Source organism: Chanodichthys erythropterus, chromosome 20 (genome assembly GCF_024489055.1).
Source record: "Chanodichthys erythropterus isolate Z2021 chromosome 20, ASM2448905v1, whole genome shotgun sequence".
In the NCBI taxonomy this organism is placed as follows: Eukaryota; Metazoa; Chordata; class Actinopteri; order Cypriniformes; family Xenocyprididae; genus Chanodichthys; species Chanodichthys erythropterus.
This window is the reverse complement of record NC_090240.1, coordinates 30,530,453-30,558,315: the sequence shown is the minus strand read 5'-3', so window position 1 is coordinate 30,558,315 and position 27,863 is coordinate 30,530,453. Positions and strand designations below refer to the sequence as shown.

The window sequence follows — 27,863 nt, the reverse complement described above, 5'->3', positions numbered from 1 at the left end:
ACAAGATGCTGCAAAAGAAGCAAAACATAAGGGCAGTGGTCAAACACGTCCGTCTAGTCCGTCTTAAAAAAACAATGGAAAAGTAGTGCAGTGGAATGGAAAACTTCTTCTCTAAAGTTTGAGCTAAAGTACTAGAAACACTGCCTTCTCAAACTCTTCTGAATATTAATTAACAGTTGTCACCTCTCATTATTGGTGCACAGAGTACATTATGACAGTCCTATGAAAATTTGATTGAAAGTGAGCATGTCTGTCTAAACCTGTGAGTGCCGTAACACTCCCTTAAGATGCACTAAAGCTTGTTCCGTGAGTCTCCTGTTCAATGATGTAAAGTCAAAGAACGAACGGCTCACTATTCCCATGAAAGAGATTACAGAAGTTTTCCCTGTCTCTTCTCTTGCAAAGTCTGTTCGTTTTTTTTTTCTGCTGCACAGTAATGCTCAAACATTAGATCTGATAAGAGTGAAAAAGTCCCTGTACTGATAACAGATGTTTAATGGTCTAGCCACATATCAGAATTGAGTAATACTTCGGGTTGGTGCAGAAAACCCAGTAATGAGTGAGCAAAGGAGTAATGTAAGAATTGTAACATTTGCTAGACAAAAAGAAGACCTCAGGAGACCTTTCTGTGTGCTAAGAGTGCAATGTGCTGCAAGTGCAATATATGTCATTTCATCAGCTCGGTGCGTGTTGTGACATGAATGAGATTAAGCTCATAAAACTGGATGACTCAGATTTGCACTTGTGCCCTGCCAGCAGGCTGTCTTATCATCTCTGTTTCTGAAGGATTTGCTTTGCCTCTTCTTTGTTCTATTCTGAAGATGAAAAGATTGAGGTAAGAAAGCGACAGGAGACAAGAAAATTTATGCAGACGACTGGACAGAGGAGAGAGAATGGACACTTGGCAGTGCACAGAAATCTGAGAGCTCATCAATCACTCTGTAACGTTATGTAATCGAGCTCTGCTGGAGAGGGTGGAGACCAACACAAACAGCTGCGGCCGATCTGAGCACGCTAAGCAAGAGTAAGCAGCTCTGTGGGAAAGCGAAGAAATGTGGGAGTGGGGTGGAAAGCAGTTACACCGCATTTATCCTGCAGCTAACATCAGGATCAGCACAGTCAGGATGATTATTATATTGTAATGAACTCTGTACACTGTCTGCAAAGATCTGGAGTGCATGAAGTCGACAATTGCTCGCCATGTGCTTTTATCTTGGTGACAGTGTGAAAACTGTGAATTCATATGCACTAAATACACATTCAGTTTTAAAAGATAGCCAGTAATGTGGTGGTGTTTTGTTGTAGTGGTTAAAATACAGAGCGTGTAACTGGAACATTCCAGGGTTGGGTTCTGGAAATAAAAATCCCATTCATTTGCTTTATAGAGAAAACGATTTAAAACGATTATATGCAGGCCTTTTGAGACAGACGTACCATAAGCTTGGAGGTTATTAATCAATTTTATACTTCTGTTGATGCCATCAGTCAAAGTAATTTTAATGTCATTAAAAAAAAAAAAAAAAAATCATATTTAATAGCCTTTTTTTTTTAGGTGAAGAACTACACTACCCATGAATCCTAAAGAGAAACCAACCTCAAACTTCCATGAAGCATTGCAAATGACATAATTAAGTCAGTCTGCCTACATTCTCAACATATTCAAATTCAATAAATTCAAAAGTTTGAGGCTGATGTTTTTGAAAGAAGCATGCTCACCCAGACTGCATTTATTTGAACAAAACAATAATAAATATATGGGACCTTCAAAATCTCGCCCTCCATTCACTACCATTATGAAAGCTTGGAAGAGCCAGCTTTAGGGTTGGAATGGCTTTAGGTTAAGTAAATCATGGCATAATTTTAATTTTAGGGCGAACTATCCCTTTAACCTCAGATTTCTCTAAGGGAATTGTCACTGTGATAAAATCATGCCATCATTCTATTACAACATCTCGCAAGCTTGTTCATTTGGTAATAAACAAAGATCATATTCTATTCTAAGACAAAACCTGCTCATCACGAATGCAATGATTTCTCCTTGGCTGGCTGTTTGACAGTTACTACATTGAGACCTGTGTGCCAAAGTTATCCTTCATTCAGCATGTGCCATGGCAGGGTTTCTTCCCTCTTGGATCAAACCACGTTTTAACGCACGTTAGGACTCAGAAACATGAGACATCACATTTGTTAAGGGTATAACAGTGTCGTTGCTCAATTAGGAACCGTGTTGATGCCGCCCAAAATAAATGAGTAAAGTTATAAGCAAGTGTGTGTTGAAGGTTTGCTAGTCGTCTTCTGGTGCTCTAAGTAGAAAAGCTGTCAGCCACGCTCCTGACCTTCACATCCAGAACATGACCTCAGAGGCCTGGAATCAGAGCCATATGATCACCACACTGAACGCAGAGTCGAGAGGTCATCTGAGAACCTGTTATTAGCTCTGAGCTAAGGGTGATGGAAACATGTAGTGTTCGCAGTCACGTTGTGGCTTCAGTAAATAATTCACTTTCGATATTTCTTACAACATAAGCATCGGGACTGTTTTGTCTCTGGAAGAAAAGTTTCAAGGATTTTACACGATCCCAGTGCAGGTGCTACTAAGCTCTTTGGAATGTGTTGACACTAATCCCATTTCAGTTTAAGCTATTAAACCATCTAATAAGTTTTGATTTATCTGTTCCCTGCTAAGACCTTGTTAACATGTGCGAAGCTACTGCATTTCAGGAAAGGTTAGGGGTTATGTGTTTCCTGGAACTCTAGTCGATTCCCTCTGTTGGAGTCTCTTCATGTAAGTGAAGTACACTAGAGATTAAACATATGTACTTATGAGTTTACTAAAGACTTCACTGCCTTGTAATTTTTGTGGAAATTGTTTACTTGTTACTGTGATTTCTTTTGATGTGACAGTTTTATGGGGTATGTTTGAGGTGATTTGCTCAGAGGAAGCAATTAGCCATCTTTCCTTCTTAAGAAGTGGGAAGACACCACTTGTCAGCATTTGAATTAATGACTTTGATTGGCATTTATGGGTTTGAAATGGTATAGCATGTACAGTATGTCTGCAATATGTTTCCTTTTGAATTGTCGCTAAGTAACGTTGCATTATACAGGGTGTCAGGTTGTCAAACAAACTGATTGATACAGGATCAGTTCACTTTTCCTGGCATAACATGCCTTCATTTTTGCTCCTTCTCTTTTGCTTTGAAGTTTGAGATGAAGAGGAGAACAGCTGGGACGTCTGAAGCCAAAGGAAGAGTGTGGGAGGTAGTGTAAAGTGAAAGTTAAGCATTGTGGGTAAGTGTTTGTGTGTGTGTGTGTGTGACAGGTGTCCACTGTGTCTCGTTGGAAAGGGACAGCAGCTATATTTAGCACCTCTGACAAGTTTCCACCACTTCTGTCAGGCAACCGCATACCCATAATTACAGCGTATAAGTGTGTGTGTTTCTGTTTTACTGTGTTTTATTCTGGTATTTTACGTCAGAGGTCCATAAGAGGCATTGTGGGAGTTCTTGTTATGTGTGTAATTCATTCACCGGCACATTGTTTTGCTCTATTTCTTGATTAACATACAAACCCTGCAATTCAACAGTTCTTTTAATTACTAAAACACAGTTTCTACTCAATAACCTTCATGTGGCTTATTTCCATTTAGCCACAGAGGCACATGTTCTGCTGTACTTTACTTCCACCTAGTGGACCACTATAACATCACACAGGAAGCAGAAACATATTTTGGACATTCTCAGATATTTAGAGAATGTTTGTAGTAGAGCATACTACCATACTATACTTACTATTCCTGTAGTGTATACTGTACTGGGCTCAGTATGCATGTTTATTGTATGCATAGAATATATGCACTACAACATTTACTAAAACTATTAAAAATAGTTTCTGTTAATTGAAATAAAATAAAATAAATATTAGATGAAACACGCTTAAAAATATTACTAGTTACTAAAACTGAAATAAAGATAAATAGAAATAATAAAAACTATTAACAATGACAAAACAAAATTACTATAACTTAAAAATAACAATTTATTATTATTATATATTATTAAATATTTTTTTAGAAATAAATCAACTTTATTACTCTCAATTTTGATTATATATATATATATATATATATATATATATATATATATATATATATATATATATATATATAAAGCAATAAAAGCTAACTCAAATATTTATATTAATATACTATAATAGTATATAAAAATAACACAATATGTTTCCCACAATGCAATGTGTTTGACTTGACGTTACATTTCCAATGTGATGAAAGAACCTGAAGTAATTTTACATTTTTAACAACTCTTTTTTTGACTGATTATTTGATCTGACTCCCAAAAATAAAGATATTTTACATAAAAATGAACAGGCAAAATACCCATTTAATTTCCGAGAACTTAACCTCACACACATAATGAGATTAAGTCATGTGACAATATAGCGTGCAATACTTTGAAACTTTCACTATACTTTTTTACTTACTGTTTTTGAAGTGTATACTGTGCAGTATTCAGTGAACTAGTATTCCATTCCGAACACAACCTATGATCCTTAATCAATGTGTTGATTCTGTGACAGTCTGGCTTCTTCATCTTGTTCCTGTAACAATAAATAACAAAATTTGGAGACAACAGTATAAATGAGCATGACATTGCATAATATTGTTATGAAATATATAAATAAAAACTGAAAATATGCTTATGCAACAGCCCTTAAAGATGATGTTTGAAACCAACAGAATTATTGCCATGTAAATTCATTGTAATGTGACCCAGTCAGTCAATGTCATATGCTGTGCTCTCACACTATTTGCATATTTACGGCACCAAATTAGGAATAAAAGCCTTTTGCAAAACCTGTGCCTGCAAACACTGTCATTTCAAATTTGGTGGCAGTGAAGTGACTGTGATATGTGTATGGAAACGGTTTAACTGGATGTTCTTTGAAGGGAGAGGAGCAGTGGGTTTCCCTGTCAACACCATCTTCTCAGTGGCAGATGAGGTCAGACAGGAGGGGGTGTCTAAACTGCCAGCAGGATGAAATTTAAGACACTCTCTCCGAGGCCCCCCCATCTGTGACTCCTCCAATCCGACTTCATGTTGTTATTCTCGGTGCCCTTTAAGATTTATGCTAGTCACTTGTGACTTTCCTTCACTTTGCAACATTGTGATAGGTAAGACGTATATATATATATATATGTGTTAGATCTGCATGGACAAATCGGTGCTGTACTTACACCGTAGCTGAATTTGGGATTGGTTTTTGTTATCAGCTTCCCATATAATGGACCGTTCATACATTCAATTATAAGTTGTCTGCCTGGTGTGCAGCTTTTCATGAGCTTTGGAAGTTAGATGCATGCGTGGACACCTGCAATGTGGACAAATGCAAGGTAGAGAAGTCAAATTATTATATACTCAGTTCTAGAATGAATAGACAGCATGTTTAATCACTCATCCCATTATTGAAATTAAGTTTCAGTACAAATATAGTAATTATCGATAAAATCAAGTGTATGAATACAAATATTACAAACGAAATGTATAACTAACAACATCACCTAACGTTAGGCCTAGTTTAATTCGATTTGGGGTTTGAATCTGGTGCTGACGTTGTTTCGTTTTTGAATGAATCTAATGAGTGAACAAAGCATTCTGGTTCGAACGAATCATTCATGTTTTTCGTTCACTGAAACAAGTGACCTATTTCCTCCGTGAAAACGAAGCTCGTTCGTGAATCACTGTGAATATAGTTCAGTGTTAATATGTATATGCCTATAATTAATATTTTATCATGTTATTTTATTCAATTCAAGTCTGCGAGTCAGCGTCATTCAAAACAAGGAGAGAATAAGAGTGCGGAAGAATTATTAATATTTAAACATGGCTATAGGCCTACATAAACATTTAGTAAGTACATATTGAAATAACATGAAACTAATAAATATATTTTAAAAATGTGGGGAAATGTTTGAGGCGTGTCGTTATGGATTTGAATCGGTTAAAAGAATGATTCGAATCACTCACCCATTCATATAAGTTACACAAAATACTCTCGCTTGTCAGCAACTACTGGCGTAAATTACTATGTAACTTAATTACAGAAAATATCACGGAATGAACTGAAGAATACATCTAAATACATATTTTTAGTGTAAAAGACTCGATTCACTGAATAAAAAAATCCCAAACACTAGCTACCGACTACTGAAGCACATATGCGCAGATTAAAACCGCTTTAAAATGGAGTCGAAGTTTCATAGACTTGAAAGAAAGCTAAACATATTAAAACCTTAAGCCCATACCTGCTATGTTAGTTTATTATTTAGAAAAAAATACTACATTCTGGTATTGATTAATGGATGGGATACATCCTGGTTCTTCCTCTGTCGAATCGCTATATTGTAAGTACTATGAAAAAATAACGAATCCACTCATGAATATTAAATCCATCATGCAGACGTTAGGCGCGTCACATCACGTGACTAATACATATTCATGAGCCAAGCTTTCTCCGTAGTACTATTGGTGAATTCGATTCCTATCGAGGAAGTTAAACATTTCGAGTAACGTTAGTGATTCAATGCGCTTAAGCATTTACATTGATTAATATCATTATCGATAGCGAAGCTTTATATAATGTGATGAACATAAACACAAAAGAAGGGCTAATTTGAAACGGTAGGCTGTTCTTTATGTGACTTTCTCTTGCTGATGTGGAGCACAAACCATCAACCGTGTGTAACCTATCATTGTTTATCGCATCTGTCATTGTCAGTATCATGAGTCGATAACATTTAGCTTCGATTCATATACGTGTGAGATACATTTATTTGTTAGAGGAACGGTTGTTGTGAGATTTGAGGCACGCATCACAGATTTATCTGTGGGAATGTGTGACTTGATATTGCTATGGCAACGTGTCATCAGTGCTTATGGACCAAAACATGAACATCATCGGTGTGATTGAAGATGGAAGAGAAACAAAGCTTTCAGATACACCATAGATCATTATAGTGGTAACAAGTTGTGTTTAAAAGTAGCCTGAAAGAGATTACTTACAAAATACTGATTAACATAATAGCATAACGTTAATCAGATTGTACAGTTGGGGTCCAAAAGTATGAGGCCACATTGAAATTCTGGGATTGGAAATGTAAATTAAATATGTGATTAAATAGAAATGTTATGTTAAAAAAAATTAAACATGGTTGGGCATAGATCTAAACATTTATTGAATATTAGTACAATTATATTTTAGCAAAATATTTTTATATGTCACATTCAGTTTTATTGAATGTTTTTCTTTACAAAAAAAAATAAAAAATGCTACAAATAATTTATTATTTGTTGTTAATTCTATAATCAGAATTAACAACAAAAATGTACCAAATATTTAAATTTAGCTTTTCACATATAACAATATTTTGCTGATATTGTTACATTATCATGTAATGAATACATTTGTGTTAAATTAGAAAAAAATAGTGCAAAAATAAGCATTTTGACTTATGAATCCCAACTGTATGTTGTGGCCTAAATTATTATTATTTTTTTATTGTACCTGAATCAGGTCTTTGACTGTGATTGACTTCCTGTTTCTCAGAGGGAGTGGACTGGAGACTCCACCATGGCAGGGGACGAAGTTCGACAGAGGAAAGGAGGTGGACGCAAGAAGTCCAAAAAGGGGAAAGGGAAGGGGCAGGGTGGTTTGGATCGGGCTGGCAGTCTAGATGGGCCAAATGACCTGCTGTTGCTGCCTCCCACCATACCACCTAAAAAGCCTGTGGAGGACAGGACCAAAACAGCCCAGGCTAAGATAGAAGAGGAGTCGGCCATTTCTATCTGCCTGCAGGTGCTGTTCCCCTACCTGCTGGCTGGGATGGGGATGGTGATGGCAGGTATGGTGCTGGACAGTGTGCAGGTAAGAGACTTTTGAAGAACTTTCTGCAACTTTACGTAACGTTTTATCTCCTGACATGACTTTCCAACAGTTTGAGGTTGATGCTGTAGCAGCTAATGTGCCCACTTTAATTATCCAGCATGTCAAGTGCTGATATTTATGGTTCTCACTTTCAGGAAGCAGAGTGTGAGGGAAATTAATGTGGTCATTAAAATTCATTCGGAAGGAGAGGGACCGGAAAAACACTCCAATCATGAAGCGTTAAAGCAATAGTTCACTCAAAAATGATGTCATTTGTAAGTCATTACAAACCTGTTCGTTTTGTGGAAAACAAATTGACATTTAACAAAATGGACAAAAGGACAAAAAGATTAGCATAAAATTGGCAACTCGTGTGTTATGTCTCTTTTTGAAGCTGCAAATCTTCAGTCCTTATAAAATTGAATGTACCAAAACATTTCTTGAACGAAATATTCATTTCATGATACAGACAGATCCTTTCATCCATGAAATTACTAGGTGTTTCCTAGATCTCAGAGGAAAAAAGTCCAAAATGTGAGATGTAAACTCAGAATTCTGAGACAAAAAAAGTCAATAATTGTGAGATGTAATTAAGAATTATCAATTGTGTTATAAACTTGCAATTCTGAAAAAGAAAGTCTGAATTGAACAGAAATCTTGCAATTCAGGCCCCGTTTACACTAATGCTTTTTCGTTTTAAAATGGCGTTTTAAAATGAAAACGATCCTTGTCTACACTGGCGTTTCCATAGCATTTCAGAAACGACCTCAGTCTATACTACACGACCGAAAACGCATGTCACAAGACCGTTCATGCACACTGGGCATGCGCGTACAAGTGTAAACAGTTGCCTCTTGTGGATGTAGGCAGCTGCAGTAATAAAAAATACAGAGTTTAACGGTCGTCAAGGCAGTGGGCAGCCACGCCATCGTTTTCAAAAGTCTCCGTTTTGATCAGTTTATACTGAGGCCCTGTTTACACTTGTGCGTTTTAAAATGAAAACAATAAGTTCTGCCACGGTTAAGCCTGTCGTTTACACTACTCCGGCGTTTTCGAACCTTGAAAACTGAGACTTTCGAAAATTTTGCAGACCCTGTTTTAGTTTAAAAACGCCAGGGTTGCATTTTAGTATAAACGTACCAAAACAGAGACTTTTGAAAACGATGGCGTGGCTGCCCACTTTCGCTCTGCGTATCGACTGTGTAAACAATAACATGGACACTGAACTGCAATCTTTGCTTGTTTTGTTGTCATTTTTAGCAGCCATTGAAACTCAGCATTTTTTATTACTGCAGCTGCCTACATCTGCAAGAGGCAACTGTTTACACTTGTACGCGCATGCCCAGTGTGCATGAACCGTCATGTGTTTTCGGCTGTGAAGTGCAGACGGAGATCGTTTCTGAAACGCTGTGGAAACACCAGTGTAGACGAGTATCGTTTTCATTTTAAAACACCGGCTTAGTGTAAATGACAGGCGTAACTGTAGCAAAACTTACTCACTTTAAAACGAAAACGCACTAGTGTAAACGGGGCCTCTGCTTTTTTTGCTCTAAATTCTAAATTACATCTCGCAATTATTGACTTTTTGTCTTGGAATTCTGAGGTTATATCTTGCAATTCTGACTTTTTTCTTGGAATTTTGAATTTTTCCATATGAATTGAGCAGTTTAGTTAAAATTTTCTGAAGAGACACGATCGCTACATTATGAACATATTGACGAACAAGCTCAACCGAACTTGCTTGACACGCGAGAACAAACCTCTTGCGAAAGCTCAAACGTGCTGCGTAACAAGAAAGAACCTCATTGGTTCTCGCATGTCAAGCGAACATGGGATTTTCATCAGGGATTTTCGTTAAATAATACATTAAATTTCATATCGTATACCCCAGAACACTTGGAATATACGACACGTGTTGCATGGGACCATTCTATGATACTTTTCCATCTTTTTTAAAAAGGTTGATGCTGGTCGCTATGCTTTGCCATTATACGGATTTTTAAATTCTCCTTTAGTATTAGAACAACACCAGGGTGAGTAATTTATGACTTAATTTTCATTTTAGGGTGAACTATACCTTTAACTCAAAATTGAGCGATGTAAACTTGTAAACGCCTGCCTAAAAATCCTTGTCATAGAACCGGTTGTCATTTAATAGTATTAAGAGATGCTGTGTCCTGATGGTGTTTAATGAATGCGTTCAGAGGTGTGTGTTGGTGATGTGGGTCTGGATTTTCTGCATCACTGTGCCGTGCTCACGACCGAGCTGGGGTTGTTTTTAGCTGAATCATGCCCCTCTTCCCAACGTGTCCTCTACGCACTGGCAAGCGGTAGAGTGGTGAGTAATCGAACAACGCCGCTTTTACAACCCCATGGGTTCTCAATCTGTCTCTTTGTCTCTCATACACACACTTGTTCTTTCTCGATCTGTCTCTTGCTCTCCTCTTTCGTCTTTCCCCCCTCTCGTCCTTCTGCCAAGCACTCAGCCCATTCATAGCTGATAAGACAGGTTCAGATATACGTCAGAGGAGACATTAGCAGAGAGCAGTACAGGGGGACAGACGCATGACTCTGAGCAGATGAAACGGTTGATAGGAAGTAATAAGGGTCAGATTAGTGACTGTTAAAGGGCCTGATGCACCGATGAGGAGGGGGTGGAGAGGACTGCCCACAGGAACGAGTGGAAAAAAAGCCTCAACATGTGTTTCTGTCACGTTCTGGACCTGTTAGTCCAGGCCTGGTGACGGAGAGGTTTTTAAATCGACGTCGAGCCGGGCAGGACTGTTTGTCTTGTGAGTCACGACTCCTGTGGCGGAGACAAGATGCGCTTTGGAGATTGTAGCGCTCGTGTACGTGGACGTTCCAGCGACCTGCGAGTGAAAAAAGCGTCAGCTTGGGAATTATTCTAAGAGTCCTCATAGGACAACTTGATACTTCATCTCATCAGGCATATGACGAGTCCTGAAGTTTTTAAAGTGGATTTGATGCTCAGAGAACCAACTAAGGAGAAGGAGATATGCTCAGTTGGGACTTTTGAATGTGAAGGTTCCTGTTGGATTTTGTTGGAAACCCATGTGACATTGATAGATGAACAAATGAAATCTTCAAGAAGAACTGAAATATACTGTGTGCATCAGCCAACTTTTTGGGCCTTTGATATCGTGGGACAATCTGAAGATACTAAATTGCTTTTGATCTTAAGAACATCCGGTCTTTCTGAGTCAGCATATTATTTTTCTTCTTCCTAATTTGTCTTGAGCTTCTTGTTTTGTTTTGAGACGTTTATGAAAGGAACATTCAGCTATCTAGGAGGGTGTTAAAAGCTTCCAGGAACCCTCGTCGAACCTTCCAGTCCCGTTGGGTTATGGGGTAACAGAGATGGTGGTCACTCAGTTAGAGCTGGAGCTCTGTTATCAGGGGAAGAAGCTCAGAGGTTTCACCTGCAAGCTCACCCGTTCGGCTCATGGCTTCCTGCCGGAGAGCTCGTACATCATCGCTGCGCAGGTCTTGCTGCCATATCTGCTGGGCGGCCTGGGGATGGTGGCGGCCGGTATCGTCATGGACATTGTCCAAGTATGAGCAATTTAATCTAGATTTGGTGTATTTCTTGGTGGTACTGTATATGTTATTGAAATTGCATATTTACAAACATCAGATGGTAATATCATTGTACTTTGATATACCGCACCTTTATAAAAAAGTATCCTTTTTTTTGGACATGTACCATGGCCTTGGAGCACCATGTAAATACCTAGTAGTTTTATAAAGGCATGATACTACGATATTCATATACCATCTTCATGTTACTTCAATAAAACCATGATATACAGTACAGTCCAAAAGTTTGGAACCACTAAGATTTTTAATGTTTTTAAAAGAAGTTTCATCTGCTCACCAAGGCTACATTTATTTAATTACAAATACAGTAAAAACAGTAATATTGTGAAATATTATTACAATTTAAAATAACTGTTTTCTATTTGAATATATTTCACAAAGTAATTTATTCCTGTGATGGCAAAGCTGAATTTTCAGCATCATTACTCCAGTCTTCAGTGTCACATGATCCTTCAGAAATCATTCTAATATGCTGATCTGCTGTTTAAGAAACATTTCATGTGTACAATTGTACAAAATATTTGTGTACAATATATTTTTTTCAGGATTATTTGATGAATAGAAAGTTCAAAAGAACAGTGTTTATCTGAAATCTAATCTTTTGTAACATTATAAATGTCTTTACTGCCACTTTTGATTGATTTAATGTATCCTTGCTGAATAAAAGTATTCATTTCTTTCATTTCTTTTCAAAAAAATAAAAATAAAAATTCTTACTGACCCCAAACTGTTGAACGGTAGTGTATAATGCTACAGAAGCTTTGTATTTCAGATAAATGCTGTTCTTTTGAACTTTCTATTCATCAAGGAATCCTGAAAAAAAAAAAAGTACACAACTGTTTTCAACATTGAAAATAATCATAAATGTTTCTTGAGCAGCAAATCAGCATATTAGAATGATTTCTGAAGGATCATGTGACACTGAAGACTGGAGTAACGATGCTGAAAATTCAGCTTTGCATCACAGGAATAAATTACTTTGTCAAATATATTTAAATAGTACACAGTTATTTTAAATTGTAATAATATTTCACAACATTACTGTTTTTTTTACTGTATTTTTAATTAAATAAATGTAGCCTTGGTGAGCAGACGAAACTTTTTTAAAAACATTAAAAATCTTATTGGTTCCAAACTTTTGGACTGTACTGTACATGTCTAAAGAACATATTGCCATTGTAGCATGTCGCAAAAATCATGATAATACTGCGGTACTATTGTACTTTTTCTGTTTTCTTTGTTAATAGCATATAGATATTGACGTTTAAAGAAATAAGCCAGGTTAATAAAAATATTAAGAGTAACAAGAGGTAAAATCACTGTGATGGATGGCTTTGAATGGCTTTAATGCTTTAATAACATGACAGCAGCAGCAGCATGATAAAACAGATCAATATTCACTAAATAAAAAATATTCTATCATAATTTATTAATAACTTTCTCAAATTCACTTATCAATTTATGAATTTATTTAAAATCTGGTTCACTTAATTTTTTGCTAATTGTCTGATTAATTCATAGCTAAAACACAATTTCCTCTCTTTCTGAAAGCATTTCAAAACGTGTGTTTTGTGAATTTTAAACGTGTGTTTAAATGTGAATTTTTTTACTCACTTATATGCAGTGTTGTAATTGTTAACCAAAACTAGATTTTTTTTCTCATTTTTTGTTAATTGAAATAAAGCTGAAATAAAATAAAAATATAAAAATTAGATGACAAATTTAAAATTCAAAAAACATGCCTCGGTAACTAACTAAAATGAATTAAGTTAAGTTTAAGTAGTAATATTACTACAACTAAAACAAAAAAAGCAGATTAGAAATGAAAGAAATGCACATAAAATTACTTAAACTAAATTTTAAATGAAAACTGAAATCTGAAATGAAAAAATGTAAAATCTAAAAATAAAAGCTAATATATATATATACATATATATATATATATATATATATATATATATATATATATATATATATATATATATATATATATATATATATGAATAAAAATTCATATAAATATGAATAAATACTATAATAGTATATTAAAAATACTAAAATAACACTGCTTTTGTACCATATTTGCACCTTTAGATTATATATGTAAAATAATGTATGCACAGTAGATCTAAAGCTACTGCATTCTATCCCAAAATATCCTCTAGTTAATGTACTCATTTTTGGAATATGGAATATCAGCACACTTCACAATCACATGCTAGCTTCCAGTAACATGTTCCTCGTGTTCCTGTCCTCTAGATAGACGCGGTTGGCATGGACTGTGTTGTGTGTCTATTAATTGAATTCTCATGGGGGCAGGTGAGACAGACAGAGTGAGAGAATGAAAGCTTGTTTGTAGAGGGCTGAGAGAGAGCAGGAGAAGTGGGCTAGCTCCCAGGACGAGCCTGTGACGTGACACCAGCCCCTCGAAACAGCCTGTGCTGTGCGTGTGGTAAAAATACCGGCCCCTGGCTGGCTGCTGGCTGGCTGGCACCGGCCTCTTATCTGTTCATTTAAACATTATGGTTATTTTTAACTGCATGAGTGGGTTTGTGAAGAGAGCAGCGCTCAACTCTTATGCTGACACATGCTAAATATAAACGCACTGCACAAGAAGCCATTCATGTTCAGTGAGTCACTGTGACTCTTTTGTCAGCTTGCCTATTATAAGATGATGATATTTATGATTTTTCTGATGACCAGTTTGTGTTTTGACTGTTGGTATCAGAATAAAGAGCTGAAACTGACACCTAGTTGGATTAATCTGAAAGTATTCAGTCACTCAGTTTAAAAATATTGACTGTGATGGTCTCATTAGCAGTGACGTATGGGACAGCCTGTGCGCTATTCTGTGTAAAGTATCTGTTTAGCTCAAATTCTTGAAAAGTTGTGTGTACTCCTCGGGGACAGGACTTCATTTCCCAGCATGCAGTGTGGCTTTATTATATAATGAGAATTATTATTTTACTGTGTACCTTTTTATTTTTTTGCACCAGTGTTGTTGTATTTTTTGTCCTTTTGAATTGCGGAAGGTTAAATGTTGAGTGCTTTTTTAGCTGTGGGAATTTTCTTATGTCATCCTAATTGTGGTTTGTGTGCTGGGTTTCAGCACACCAGAAACTAATAACAATAGCAATTTGTTTCAGTGAACAAATCTCTATTTATTTATTTATTGCATATGGAAACATATTTTTGCATTTTGGTATTATTTTTTATTTATTTTTTTATTAACCCAATACCCCCCCCCCCCCCCCCCACCCACACACACTTTTTTTTTTTTTTGAGATATGACCCAGACATTACTTGAGAATTTTAATGAGATTTACACTTTGTTTGCTTGCTTTTTTTCTTAATTTTCTAAGTTTCTTATTAATATAACGCACACACACAAAAAAAACTCATTCTCATTGCTATAATACTGTAATGAAAATAATTCTGTCTGGACACAGCAAATTATTATAAGTTTTTTTATTGTAAGTCTGTGTAAGCTATATTAATCTTATGTACTTTATTTATATATTATAAATATTATATTTTACAAATACTTTTTATGCAATACTTTAAAATTCAGAATTATTTTGAGACTTTTTTCAATATGACCCAAATATTACCGAGATTCACATTTGTTTATTTATTATTATTATTATTGATTGATTGATCGATCAGTGAGATTCACATTTGTTTATTTTTTATTATTATTGATTAATTGTTTGATTTGATTGATCGATCAATGAGATTCACATTTGTTTATTTTTATTATTATTGATTGATTGTTTGATTGATTGATCAATGAGATTCACATTTATTTATTTTTATTATTATTGATTGATTGTTTAATTGTCCAATGAGATTCACATTTGTTTATTTTTTATTATTATTGATTGATTGTTTAATTGATTGATCGATCAATGAGATTCACATTTGTTTATTTTTCATTATTATTGATTAATTGTTTGATTGATTGATCAATCGATCAATGAGATTCACATTTGTTTATTTTTTATTATTATTAATTGATTTTTTGATAGATAGATTGATTGATCGATTAATTGATTGATTGATTGATTGATTGATTGAATGTGTTTGTGCCAAATGCTGTACTTTAAAAAAACTGGAAAATCTCTTTTTGTTGTCTTAAATTGCCTAATTACACATTTCTCTTTTCATTTCATAAATACTGTTATAATGGTTCCAATGGTTCAAGCTCGATATCATGGAGAACAGTATATTTTCTGTTTCAGACTGTGTAAATCTGGTCTTTCTGTGTGTTTCAGCATTGGGATGTGTTTAAGGTGATCACAGAGGTGTTTATCCTGGTACCCGCTCTGGTCGGGCTCAAAGGAAACCTGGAGATGACTCTAGCATCTCGTCTCTCTACTGCTGTATGTTAAAATATGTATCCAGCTAGATAAAATATGCATTACTGTACGTATGTATTACTTATAATCTATCTCAAGCTGTAACCTTAGTGTGTAATGGCCCTAAGTGTGTCTCCATTATTAAATTAAAACACTTGAAGCGGTTATCTTCTTCACTGTGGTTTTGTTTCCTGTCTTCCTCAGGCTAACACCGGACAGATGGACGACCCCAAACAGCAGTGGCTGATGGTGACCTGTAACCTTGCTCTTATTCAAGTGGGTGAATCAGAAACACACAGATATTTTGTATTATTTATATTGTTGATATTTTATATAATACACTGGAAACTGGCTTTAGTACCTGTCAGAGATAAATTAGACATTACAAACATGAATTAACAGAGCAAACATTGATTAAACATTAAATATAAAAGAATATGAACAATTACTCTGAGACTTCATTTTGCTGGAGTCCTCAGTCTTGAATATCAATGAGTGCTCATTATGAAAATGAATTTTTAATCTCTGTTTAATTATGAATGTAGGCATATGATGTGTGATTGTCGGGATGTCTTCCTCAGGCTCAGGCCACTGTGGTGGGTATTCTGGCAGCTCTTGCGGCTGTAGGGCTTGGCGCTCTGTCCAGAGGGGGTATAGAGCTGGACCAGGCTGCTGTCCTGTGTGCTAGCAGTGTTACCACTGCATTTGTGGCTGCTCTATCCTTAGGTACACCACTCTTCATTACTTCAAGATGACATGAAATCAAGTTACTTTCTTTATAAATATCTTTATAATATCTATAAATGTATCTTTATAAATGGTTTTATTGTTTATGATTTACATTTTATGAAAAAAAAAATCTGATTTTCATAATCTAGAAATTAAAATTTAAAGAAATTTCCGTGCCTCTCAGACCATTTTAAAAACAAGTAACCAAGACTGCATAGACAGGAAAAAATTACATATAATATTTAAAAATACACAATACACTTCACAATCTACAATAAAATGGATGAAACACCAATATTTCTGAATATATACAAAAATATGTTCAAAACTTTAAAAAAGTAACTTTTTTTAAATAAATTATTTTTATTGTGCAATTAAGCATTAAATTGATTAAAGTAACAGTAAAGACTTTTATGTTGTTATGAAAATTTCAAATAAATGCTGTTCTTTCTATCAATATCGATATTCATCAAAGAATCCTGAAAAAAATAAAAATATCACTGTTTCTAAAAAAATATAAAGCAGCAAAACTGTTTTCAACATTGAGAATAATATGAAATGTTTCTCGAGCAGCAAATCAGCATATTAGAATGATTTCTGAAGGATCATGTGACACTGAAGACTGGAGTAATGATGCTGAAAATTGTGTGTTTGGGGATGTCCCCACAAAGATGGCAATATCTGAAATCCTTGTCATTATGGGGACATTTTTTGGTCTCTATGAGGAAAAAAGCTCATAAATCATACTACGTAATGTTTTTTGAAAATGTAAAAATGCAGAAAGTGTTCTGTTTAGGGTAGGGGATAGAATAAACAGTTTGTACAGTATACAAATCATTATGTTTATGGAAAGTCCCCATAAAACATAGATTCTAATTTTGATGTCTTGAGAATACTGTTTCATGTTGTTTTCACATTTCTGGAGGATTTAACTTGGATCTTTCATTGAACATTACCTCTGAAATACAGTAATTGACTTTGCTGCTTTCCTCCATGTCCAGGTTTGGTGATGATTGGTGTGATCATTGGCTCCAGGAAGGTGGGCATCAACCCTGATAATGTGGCCACCCCGATAGCAGCCAGTCTAGGAGATCTCATCACTCTTTCTCTATTGGCTGGAGTCAGCAGCACATTGTTCCAGTACAGAGGTGTGGGGCCATCTAGTATTTCAGTTATCGTTACTGTTACGTAACCTAATAACTGCTAGTTTTAGAACCTCGAAGCTGTGTCTCATTTCGAAGGCTGCGTCCTCCGGAGGTCGCATACGTCAACGTGGTGGTCTCATTTAAGAAAAGTTACCGTTACGATTGCAAAGTAAGAAAGAAATTACAGTATTTTACACCTCATGAGGAATAACAGTCAATTTTATTATGGTTATTTTTTTAAATAAGACACCCTTGATGACGTATGCAGCCTTCAAATGCGACCTCCGGAGGATTCAGCCTCTGAAATGAGACGCAGCCAGAATATTTATTTTATGCACAACACTGAATATTGTGCATTACAGTACATATCGTTACAAAACTGTCTAATATTTAATCAGACTGTTGTAAATCATTACCAAACATTAGTTTATAGCAGTGTGAGAAGCTTTTAGGAATTTAATTTAGTATAAATAATTTGGTTTTATTATTAAAATAACCTTTTTAAGAAAACTTTCAAAATAAGTTCATTCAAAATATCCACAAATTGATCAATATAAATTGATTAAATCAATTAAAAATATACTCTAAATACTAAATGAGCTGTTTAAAGTGTACCAGGAGAGGGCAGTAGAAATGCACAAAAAATATTATATACATTTTTTTAGTTTTGCATTTGGTTCCCATGATCAAAGATTAAAGATTAAGAGCGAGGATCTCCTCCACTTGAGAAAATCATCTCTCTGTTTTTTTAGAGACATTAGAGATCTACAGAATGTGTTTCTGATGTTGTTTTATTCTCTAGAGCCTTTAAGATCTGCAATTACTTAAACCTATTGCCCATTATATGAAAATATGCATTTATAAGACTAGTATGTGTCATCAGGGTAATCTGAAACTGTATGTGTCCAGATGTGTGGTATTTGTCTCCGTTGGTGTGTGTCTTCTTCCTGCTGCTCATTCCTATCTGGGTGCTCATCGCTAGACGGAGTCCACAGATTAAAGAGGTTCTGAAGTCCGGCTGGCAGCCTGTTATAGTGGCCATGTCCATCAGCAGGTACAACTGTGCATGCAGAGACACACTATTCTATTAATGTGTCAGAATAGAGCGGTGCAGGTATGACGTCAGAACTCGGAAGACTAATTCTCCTCTGGTTCCTTCGAGATTTTCAATTTATATGTAACATAAAGCCTGTAGTAAACATAACTTGTACACAACTGCTTCAAAATTCACATTTTCGCCATGGGTATGTTCATTTTTTGAAAACGTACATTTTAATAAATAACTAGATATGGCAGTTTGGGGTATGAGTGTGTGCAGTGTACAGTGTAGAACAAAACGTCAAAGTATCGTCAAGTTGTTTACCACAGGCTTTATTTTACTCTTAAATTGAAAAACCCCATTATAAAACCCCATAGAAAAATCCTCAAGGAACCAGCGGCGAATCAGACTTCCGGGTTCTGACATAATATCTGCACCGCTCTATAGCAATAACAAAATTAAATGTATTCTTTATGGACGCATGGTTCCCACAGTCATAATGGAATTTTTTTCAAAAAAAATTTTATAGTGTAATCTCAATCATAAATTACTGGTAAACTAATGAAAATTAGTTGGCCAAAAGGTTTTGGGACCTTATTGATTAGATCTGACATAATTTTGACATACAAGTTTTTGTATTTCTTAGAACTCACTGAAAAAACACAGATTTGTCTGATTCCCTCAATATTATTTGAAAACAAAATTATTTCTCTTCTAAAATACTGAGTAATGTAATTCTCTAAAATGTGTAATCTACTAGAGTACATTATGTAGAAGTAATTAAATATGTTCAACAGCACTTGATTATGAGCACAATCTATTATTGCTGTTGACATTACTAAAACTAGAAAACGCGAGTAAAACAAATGATTGCACTAAAGGTTGGGCTTGAAAGTGTTCATTATTACATGTCAAAGAAACCTAATCCATGGATACTGACATGCAGCCAGGAATCGTGTTTCCTGACATTTATATGTGCCTGATTTTGATGGCGGGGAAACACATAAAGCAAATCTGCCAGTGAACACTTTATATAATTACAATATAGGTAGGTCAAAATCGCTTATATCAATGTTATATATATCGTCATATCGTCCAGCCCTAAAACTTGAATAGTTTTTGTCAGTGTTTATTTAAAAAAACCCAATTATGCAGAATATAAGATGCTAAATATTAAATTGATGAGTTGTCAATACAATATATAACAATACAATATATAGGGTAAGATACCCCAAAATCCAACATTTTGACACTAAATGATAACTGATAGCTGCAAATCCATGTTTCTCTGCCTGGAGTCCAGCTGTTTCTGTGAATTGCAGCAATCCATTTGCTTCTTTTTTTCTGTAGCTTTCGGCAGTCTATAAAATTATACCTCAGATTTTGTGTCAAAGCTATTTGTACAGTCAATCGCAAAGCTCTTTCCCATTTTAAATGTGTTTTGTGTGTTTTTCTCTGCATTCACGCTGAAAACCAACGCAGTCATAATGGTCGATGGTGATGTCACATGCATACCCAAAGTCCCTTTAAGACAAGTCATTTCACTCGGCGGCCATCTTTGAAACGCCTCTCAGGCATGCAAGTGCAGCTCCTATCTCTTTGAATGGGGAAACATCAAATTCTCCAAAGCTGTTTGCCAAGCTTTCGATTGAATTTCATATTTGAAATCACCAATGAAATAAGCGAGACACGTCATTTCACATCACTTCCAAGATTTCGCCGCATCCTGCTTCCAATGAATATGAACGTTAAAACAAATTTTAACATTAGACATTAAGCTGATGTAATGTTACCTTCATTTTTGCATTTTTAAAAGAGATTTTATGTTATTTTTATACTATTTTGCAATTATTGACACAAAAACACGATATGCTCTCATTGTTTCATGGCTACATCATGTGGTCAACATGTGAACATGACGTATGAGTGACTGGAACTCACTGAGGTCTGAAGTGGGATATTTAATTTGGGATATTCTTACGTCCAACCTCGTCTTAAACGCAACATTATTCCACCATATTGCATGTTGCACTTTCTCCCATTCAAAACAATACGAGTGTTTTGTGTTATTCTATTGTCTTTGTAATAGATTGTTAGCTGGTTATCTAGCTAGTACAACATAATTCAGTAATATGACAGTAATGTTATATTAAGTTGTATACATTTGAAATGAATAAAATCACTTTGAGCAGGGCTGCCAACTTGTGAAAATATTGGATATAAGGCCGTTTTTATAATAATAATAATAATAATATAAAATGTTATAATAACTTGATCATGGTATTAGAGTAAAAATATAATTAATATGTAATATAGTGCTTTTTTCTCTCTCTCTTGCTAAATATAGTTTGTGAAATGTATTTTCTAGGGTAAATGTAACGTTAGGTGACATATTGTTTACAAGCTGTTTCATCCACAGTTGATGCATTTCAGTAAGTTGTACTGGTTCGGTAATAAAGAGGAGGAAGTTCACCTTAACTTCACCTGCACTCCCACTTCACTTGAACTGAGGTGTTACATCAATCTGTCACGGCACATTAAGCATGCCAAAACGGTATGAAATTCGTAATAAAACTTAGAAATTTGAAAGCTGAGACTGCTTTGTCTTGTGAGTCAGTGCATTGACTGTGTCCTCTTTGCTCCATGATGTTTTTCATCGCGTGAGAATATGGACACATGGCGTGCGAACGTTGGCAGCCCTGCTTTGATGCTATTTAATTGGGTCACTTAAAAAATAACTTAATTCCATGAAGTTATGTGAGCAAATTTTCTTTCCTGACCAAGAATTGTTAAAAAATTAAATCATGTTAATTCAACACACTTTTCTTAGGATGTGTAAATAATGACAGAATTCTTATTTTTGGGTCAATTAATCATTTAAAATTCATGAAACTCTTCCCAACTTAAGTTTCGGAGGCCTTATTCTTGATAAGACTGTGAGCGATCCGAACTTTGAGGGCATGGCGGTCTTCACACCAGTCATAAACGGTGAGTAAATATCAAACATGAACCACACTTTGAGCAAAGACACCTTTCACATACTCAGAACCATGCTGAATGGACAGACGTAGTAGTACAAAGTAACGGTAAACCTGAAAAACAAGTTTAGAAACTTCATTTAAGACCCCTTTTCCCTCTTCAACTTCTCATTACAGTAAAATTGATCACATCTCTCTCAGTGTTTGGAACTCAACTCGTGGATTCAGGGAGGCGATCGGCCTCTGCTGCCAAAATAAAACCTTCTCATTCCAAATCGTCACAATAAATCAGAGCACTGGCTCTTCGCTTGCGACGTTTTATTGTACATGAAAGAAGTCAAGTATTTTGACGGGAATGTAACTAATAGACTTAAAAACCCCAGCTGAGGCAGAGTTTGTTTGGTTTTTACGTAAAATATCACTTGTGGTGATTTGTCAACTTCAGCAATCTGGTTTAGATTTCCCCTAGCTGGTTCTGTTCCTACTCAGCTGCACATGGCTTACCAATGTCCTATCCCTCTCGAACCATGACTCAACACTATGCTGGCGGAAACTACACACATCCCATTGGGAATAGAGCATGTTAGGGTTGTAAAAGCGGCCTAATCCAGTAGTAGCTGTGATTGCTCAGCCGAAAAACATTTCTGACGTCTTCCCTAGTTGGATCTTGCACCCTATTTTTCCAGCTCAGTCCTGAGACAAACTGCCTTTAATGAGGAACACAAGGTGGCTGTGATTCAGGAAGACTAATTTGATACCTCATTACCTAGTTTGATATTCGCGTCAAAGAATGCCCTCTTAGGCTTGAGTTTAAATGTGGAAAAACTATAAATCGTGCATATAATACTCTGAAATATGCTGAAAATGTATTTTTGACAAATGTCAGTGTACATACTTCCCTAGACGCATGCTGCGTTCTAACATATGTTCCATTTGCGTCTGAAATGAGGGGAATATGAGAATTGTAATGGTGTAATGATTGGAAAGCTCTCGCATTCTTTTCTTTTTGAACTTTTCAGGTGTGGGGGGGAATCTGGTGGCCATCCAGGCCAGTCGGATCTCCACCTACCTTCATTTCTTGAGCGTACCTGGAGTCCTGCCCTATAAGATGAGACAGCACTGGCCCAACCCCTGTGTCACATTCTTCTCCTCAGGTGAGGTCACTGTGAAACTATTTGCGCGCCTCAGATAAATTCACTCCTTCAGATCTTTGAGATAAAGTTGGTAATTAGCTTGCTAAGTCAAACTTTGTACTCAAGGTTTGGGTTTTGAACAAAGCTTGAACCCTGATATTTACACTTAAATCATCGTCACCATTTGTGTTACACTTATGAATGATATCTTTGTTGAGGAGGGGTGTGCTTAAGTGGTTACACTGTAGTTTTACAACAAAAATCCTAAAGACTTACATTGAAGGAGAGGCCCGAGCCATATTTAGAGATCAGGGGCCAATTCACAAAAAGCTCTGAAAATTTGATCACAATGGTCATTATTGGGTTGTTTTTTAATGCACTGTGTATTTTAAATATTTTTTTGCTGAATGAATTATGTTGTAATTATACAATTAAATACGAGGTCCTTAATTGAGTCAGTTTTGTAGAGTTGTTACTGAATTTCGAGTTTAGCAAAACGTCAGCATTGCTGTCAGAGTACTTGTGCACATCCCTTGTAGTAGTAATATAGGTTGTGTTATGCTGTGATGCCTAATTTAAACAACACAATAAATGTATAAATATCTTCTAAGGGGATTTAAGACAAGTTGGAAGTTATATTTTTTGGAGGTTTTTGTCTTAAGAAAAAAGATAAGAACATTTTTAAGAAAAGTTTTTGGGAATGCGAAATGTTCTTAACTTTATCCTTAAAGGATCAGTTCACTTTAAAATGAAAATTACCCCAAGCTTTACTCAAGCCATCCTAGGTATATATGACTTTCTTCTAACACATCCGAGCTATATAATGGCAATGAATGGGACCAAAGAGTATGAAGCTCAAGAAAGTGCATCCATCCATCATAAACATACTTCACACGGCTCCGGGGGGTTAATAAAAGCCTTCTGAAATAAAGTGATGTGTTTGTGTAAGAAAAATATCCATATGTATCTGCCAGACTGCCTTCCGTATTCGACTTAAGAAAGGCGTTAGATGTAGCGTAGGTGGTCTGAAGGTGGTCTGGTGGAAGCTAGAATTTTACTTCATAACTTGTTAAATATGGATATTTTTCTTACAAAAATGCATCGCTTCACTTCAGAAGGCCTTTATTAACCCCCTGGCGCTGTGTGGAGTATGTTTTGCTTTGATGGATGATCTTTCTTGAGCTTCAAACTCGTTGCTCCCGTTCACTGCCATTATAAAGCTTGGATGCCTCAGGATATTTATTAATATAACTCAGATTGTGTTCATCAGAAAGAAGAAAGTTGTAAACATGTAGGATGGCTTGAGGGTGAGTAAAGCTTAGGGTAATTTTCATTTTAAAGTGAACTGATCCTTTAAGGTATAAAGAAGAAAATAGCAGTTACAAAGAGTTTTATTCTTAAGAATGTTGTGTAAAATGTCTCCAGAATATGACTTGAAGATGGGCTTTTGAATTGGGCCAGTAAAGATCCACCCATAACACCTTTGAAAAATGTAAAAGTGTCATTTTGATCAATGTCGATCATTTTGAAATGAGTGAAATTGCTCATGCCATTTCTTCTCAGGCGTGAACTCAAAGTCAGCGCGGGTACTATTCCTCCTGGTTGTCCCAGGTCATCTCTTGTTTCTTTTCGCCATTAATATGCTTCAAGGAGGTCACACTGCCATCACACCAACATTTACCTGCTGCTACCTGGGTGCTGCTCTGCTTCAGGTGAGCCTTTTTGCTGCATGCTTTAGAAACCTTGCTGAAGTTTTTCATTTCAGCGCTGCCAGTGCAAAAATAATTACAATAAAAATGACACAAATTACTTTGTTTATCTAAACTTTTCACTGATATTTATCAAAATTGACTCTAATTGCCATTAGTTGTTTACATAAATATGATGGGATCACTTTAATTTTTTTATATAAAAAAAAAAAAAAAAAAAAATATATATATATATATATATATATATATATATATATATATATATATATATATATATATATATATATATATATATATATAAATATATATATATATATATTATTATTATTTTTTTTTTTTTTTCATCATCTGGCTGAAAAGCACATAAAATAGTGCTTTCATAGTTCCAGGTCAAATGTGGAAATGTATTCATCCTCCTCCTAACCTCCTAATCAAATTGGGTGGATACAAATACAATCTATATTTGCACTATCAAATTTGGTGCTCCACGGTGCCAGGCAGTGAGCACAGGGCCCACTAGAGGACGTAGGCCCCTCAGGCCACCCTCATGAAGTCTGTTTCTGATTGTTTGGTCAGATACATTCACACCAGTGGCCTGCTGGAGGTCATTTTGTAGGGCTCTGGCAGTGCTCATCCTGTTCCTCCTTGCACAAAGAAGCAGAAACCAGTCCTGCTGATGAATTAAGGACCTTCTATGGCCCTGTCCAGCTCTCCTAGAGTAACTGCCTATCTCCTGGAGTTGGACTGCCTGTGAAACCTCTGTAGGGTCCAGGTATCGCCTCATGCTACCAGTAGTGACACTGACCCTAGTTCAATGCAAAACTAGTGAAAAACAGTCAGAAAAGATGAGTAGGAAAAAAAAAAGTCAGTGGCCTCCACCTGTAAACCCATTCCTGTTTTGGGGGTCGTCTCATTGTTGCCCATCTAGTGCACTTGTTGTTAATTTCATTAACACCAAAGCAGCTGAAACTGATTAACAACCCCCTCTGCTACTGAACTGACCAGATCAATTTCCCAGGAGTTTAACTGACTTGATGCTATTCTCTGATTAAAAAAAGTGTTCTTTTAGTTTTTTTGAGCAGTGTATTTAAACATGTAATTTATTCCTGTGTTGTCAAAGATGCATTTTCAGCATCATTACAGTCTCCAGTGTCACATGATCCTTCAGAAATTATTCTAACCTGCTGACTTCCTTCTCAACAAACAATAGCGAGATATAAAGTCAGGATTGTGACATAGAAACTCGTAATTCTGAGGGAAAAAAGTATTTTCTTATTCAGAATTCGAGTTTATATTTCACGATTCTGAGAAAAGATGTCAGAATTCAAGATTTAAACTGGCAACTGTGAAAAAAAGTCAGAATTGCAAGAAAAAAGTCAGAATTGAGAGTTTACATCTCTACGGAAGAGGATTAGGGCCAAGCAATAATAAAAAAATAAAACCATCTCGAGATTAAAGTTGTTAAATTTCGAGAAAAAAGTCGAGATAAAATGTTGAGAATTACGAGAAAAAAGTTGTTAATTATGAGAACAAATTTGTTAAATTATGAGAAAAAAAGTCATTAAATTTCAAGAAAAAAAGTTGAGATAAAATGTTGAGAATAAAGTCATTAAATTACGAGAAAAAAGTCATTAAATTATGAGAACAAATTCATAATTTAATGAATTTTTTCTCGTACTTTAACAACTTTTTTATTATTGCTTGGCCCTAATCCTCTTCCGTACATCTCTCAATTCTGACTTTTTCTCTAAAAATTTCCAGTTTATATCTCACAATTCTGGCTTTATTTCTCAGAATTGCGAGATTATATTTCACAGTTATGAGAAAAAAAGTCAGAATTGTGAGATAAAAATGATCTTTTAAATGTTTTTTTTTTTTCATGGTGGAAACCATGATAAATAATTTCAGCATTATTTGATGAATAGAAAAAAAAAAAAATATTTATTTGAAAACAAAATCATTTATGTCTTTACAGTCACTTTTGATTTAATTCCTTCTTGCTGAACAAAAGTATTAAGCATTAAAAGTATTATTTATTAATAAAAGATTAATATTAATCTTTGTTAAAAAAAAAAAAAAAAAATCAGTCTGTAAAAAGTTAGAAGTCACAATATGGGCATTTAGCAGGAATTCCATGTGAAATAACTGAACATTTAATCTTGTTTTTCCTCACAGGTCGGGATCCTCATTTATACGGCGGACTTGATTGTGCGTTTGGTGTGGAGGAAAGGTCTGGACCCTGATAACTTCTCCATCCCATACCTGACTGCATTGGGAGACCTGTTGGGCACGGGTTTCCTCGCCCTGTGTTTCCATCTGGTCATGTTAGTGGAGGGGCTCGGCTTATAAAATGTTAGACCTCCAGCTCTCTGTTCACGGGACCGTTGCCACCCAGGCTGGCTGCAGTGGCTTTGGAGATTCATACTTTTCTGTGGGAAGCTAAAGACAGAGTATGAGCCACTTTGTTTCTGTGCTTACAGGATAGGTTGACTAGAAATATGAAATACACTTTTGATCATTGGCAGGTATGGACTACTACCTGGCGGTCTGTAACATGATTATATTCTAGGTGTGTTGTCCTTTTGCTTCAATGATGCTGCTCTCATACACACTAGTCACCTGATTACTGTACATTAAGGTCTAACTTTAGGTCCGAGTGTCAAACTTTTATGTGCCATGTATAAATTAAATTAGAAGTTTACAAGATATAAAACCCTGAAGGATTCTAGGACATCTCTGGCGAATATTGTTTTTAAGTATCTGATTCAGGATTGATTTTAAAGTATCAAAACTTTTGAAGGTCATTCCTTTGCTGTTTTAGTAACTATATACAAGATCATAAGTGCTGCTACATATTTTTACTAGATACAATATCTCATATACAGAGGGCCCAATGTACCTCTCAGTTTGTAATTTTTTTGCACCTAAAATATTTTCTTGAAATACCACACTTTAGAAAAAAGGTGAAATAACTATCGTAGTAATGAATGTAATTGGTTGTTCACATGAATAAATTGATGACAATGACAACGATATTGTTGATGTGGCAGTTTTATTCAGCACACCTTTGTAATATCTTCATCTGAATGATAATTAACCTTAATCACATGATTCTTCCACAGTTTGAGTGTTGTGGTCCCTAAAAAAGTAAAAATGGCATATTTGTCCAGAAAAAGTTTCACCGTCGTACCAGAGGCAGTTTATATAATTGAA

At 35.5% G+C, this 27,863-nt stretch overlaps 1 protein-coding gene across 2 annotated transcripts; it reads left to right on the top strand.

Annotated features, from left to right (window-relative positions):
- The first annotated feature begins 7,632 nt into the window (after positions 1 to 7,632).
- LOC137009811 (solute carrier family 41 member 1) lies at positions 7,633 to 27,681 on the top strand. Of its 2 annotated transcripts, none has more exons than XM_067372350.1 (10): positions 7,633 to 7,941; positions 15,834 to 15,941; positions 16,122 to 16,193; positions 16,499 to 16,643; positions 17,648 to 17,794; positions 18,701 to 18,845; positions 21,739 to 21,818; positions 22,828 to 22,962; positions 24,505 to 24,653; positions 26,826 to 27,681. In XM_067372350.1, exons 1-10 carry the CDS (start codon positions 7,648 to 7,650, stop codon positions 26,997 to 26,999), a joined length of 1,449 nt encoding a protein of 482 aa, XP_067228451.1. In that variant the 5' UTR covers positions 7,633 to 7,647; the 3' UTR covers positions 27,000 to 27,681. The 2 variants fall into 2 exon arrangements, with proteins under 2 accessions (XP_067228451.1, XP_067228452.1); XM_067372351.1 differs by lacking the exon at positions 7,633 to 7,941 and adding an exon at positions 10,461 to 11,514 and having other exon boundaries at positions 26,826 to 27,678.
- The last annotated feature ends 182 nt before the right edge of the window (positions 27,682 to 27,863 follow it).

What these genes read in the sequence shown, in the direction of transcription:
- LOC137009811 (XM_067372350.1), top strand. Translation starts at nt 7,648, where the DNA reads ATGGCAGGGGACGAAGTTCGACAGAGGAAAGGAGGTGGACGCAAGAAG. An exon ending in GTGGCCATGTCCATCAGCAG is followed by an intron (nt 18,846 to 21,738) that starts GTACAACTGTGC and finishes TCCCAACTTAAG; the next exon opens with TTTCGGAGGCCTTATTCTTG. An exon ending in TGTCACATTCTTCTCCTCAG is followed by an intron (nt 22,963 to 24,504) that starts GTGAGGTCACTG and finishes ATTTCTTCTCAG; the next exon opens with GCGTGAACTCAAAGTCAGCG.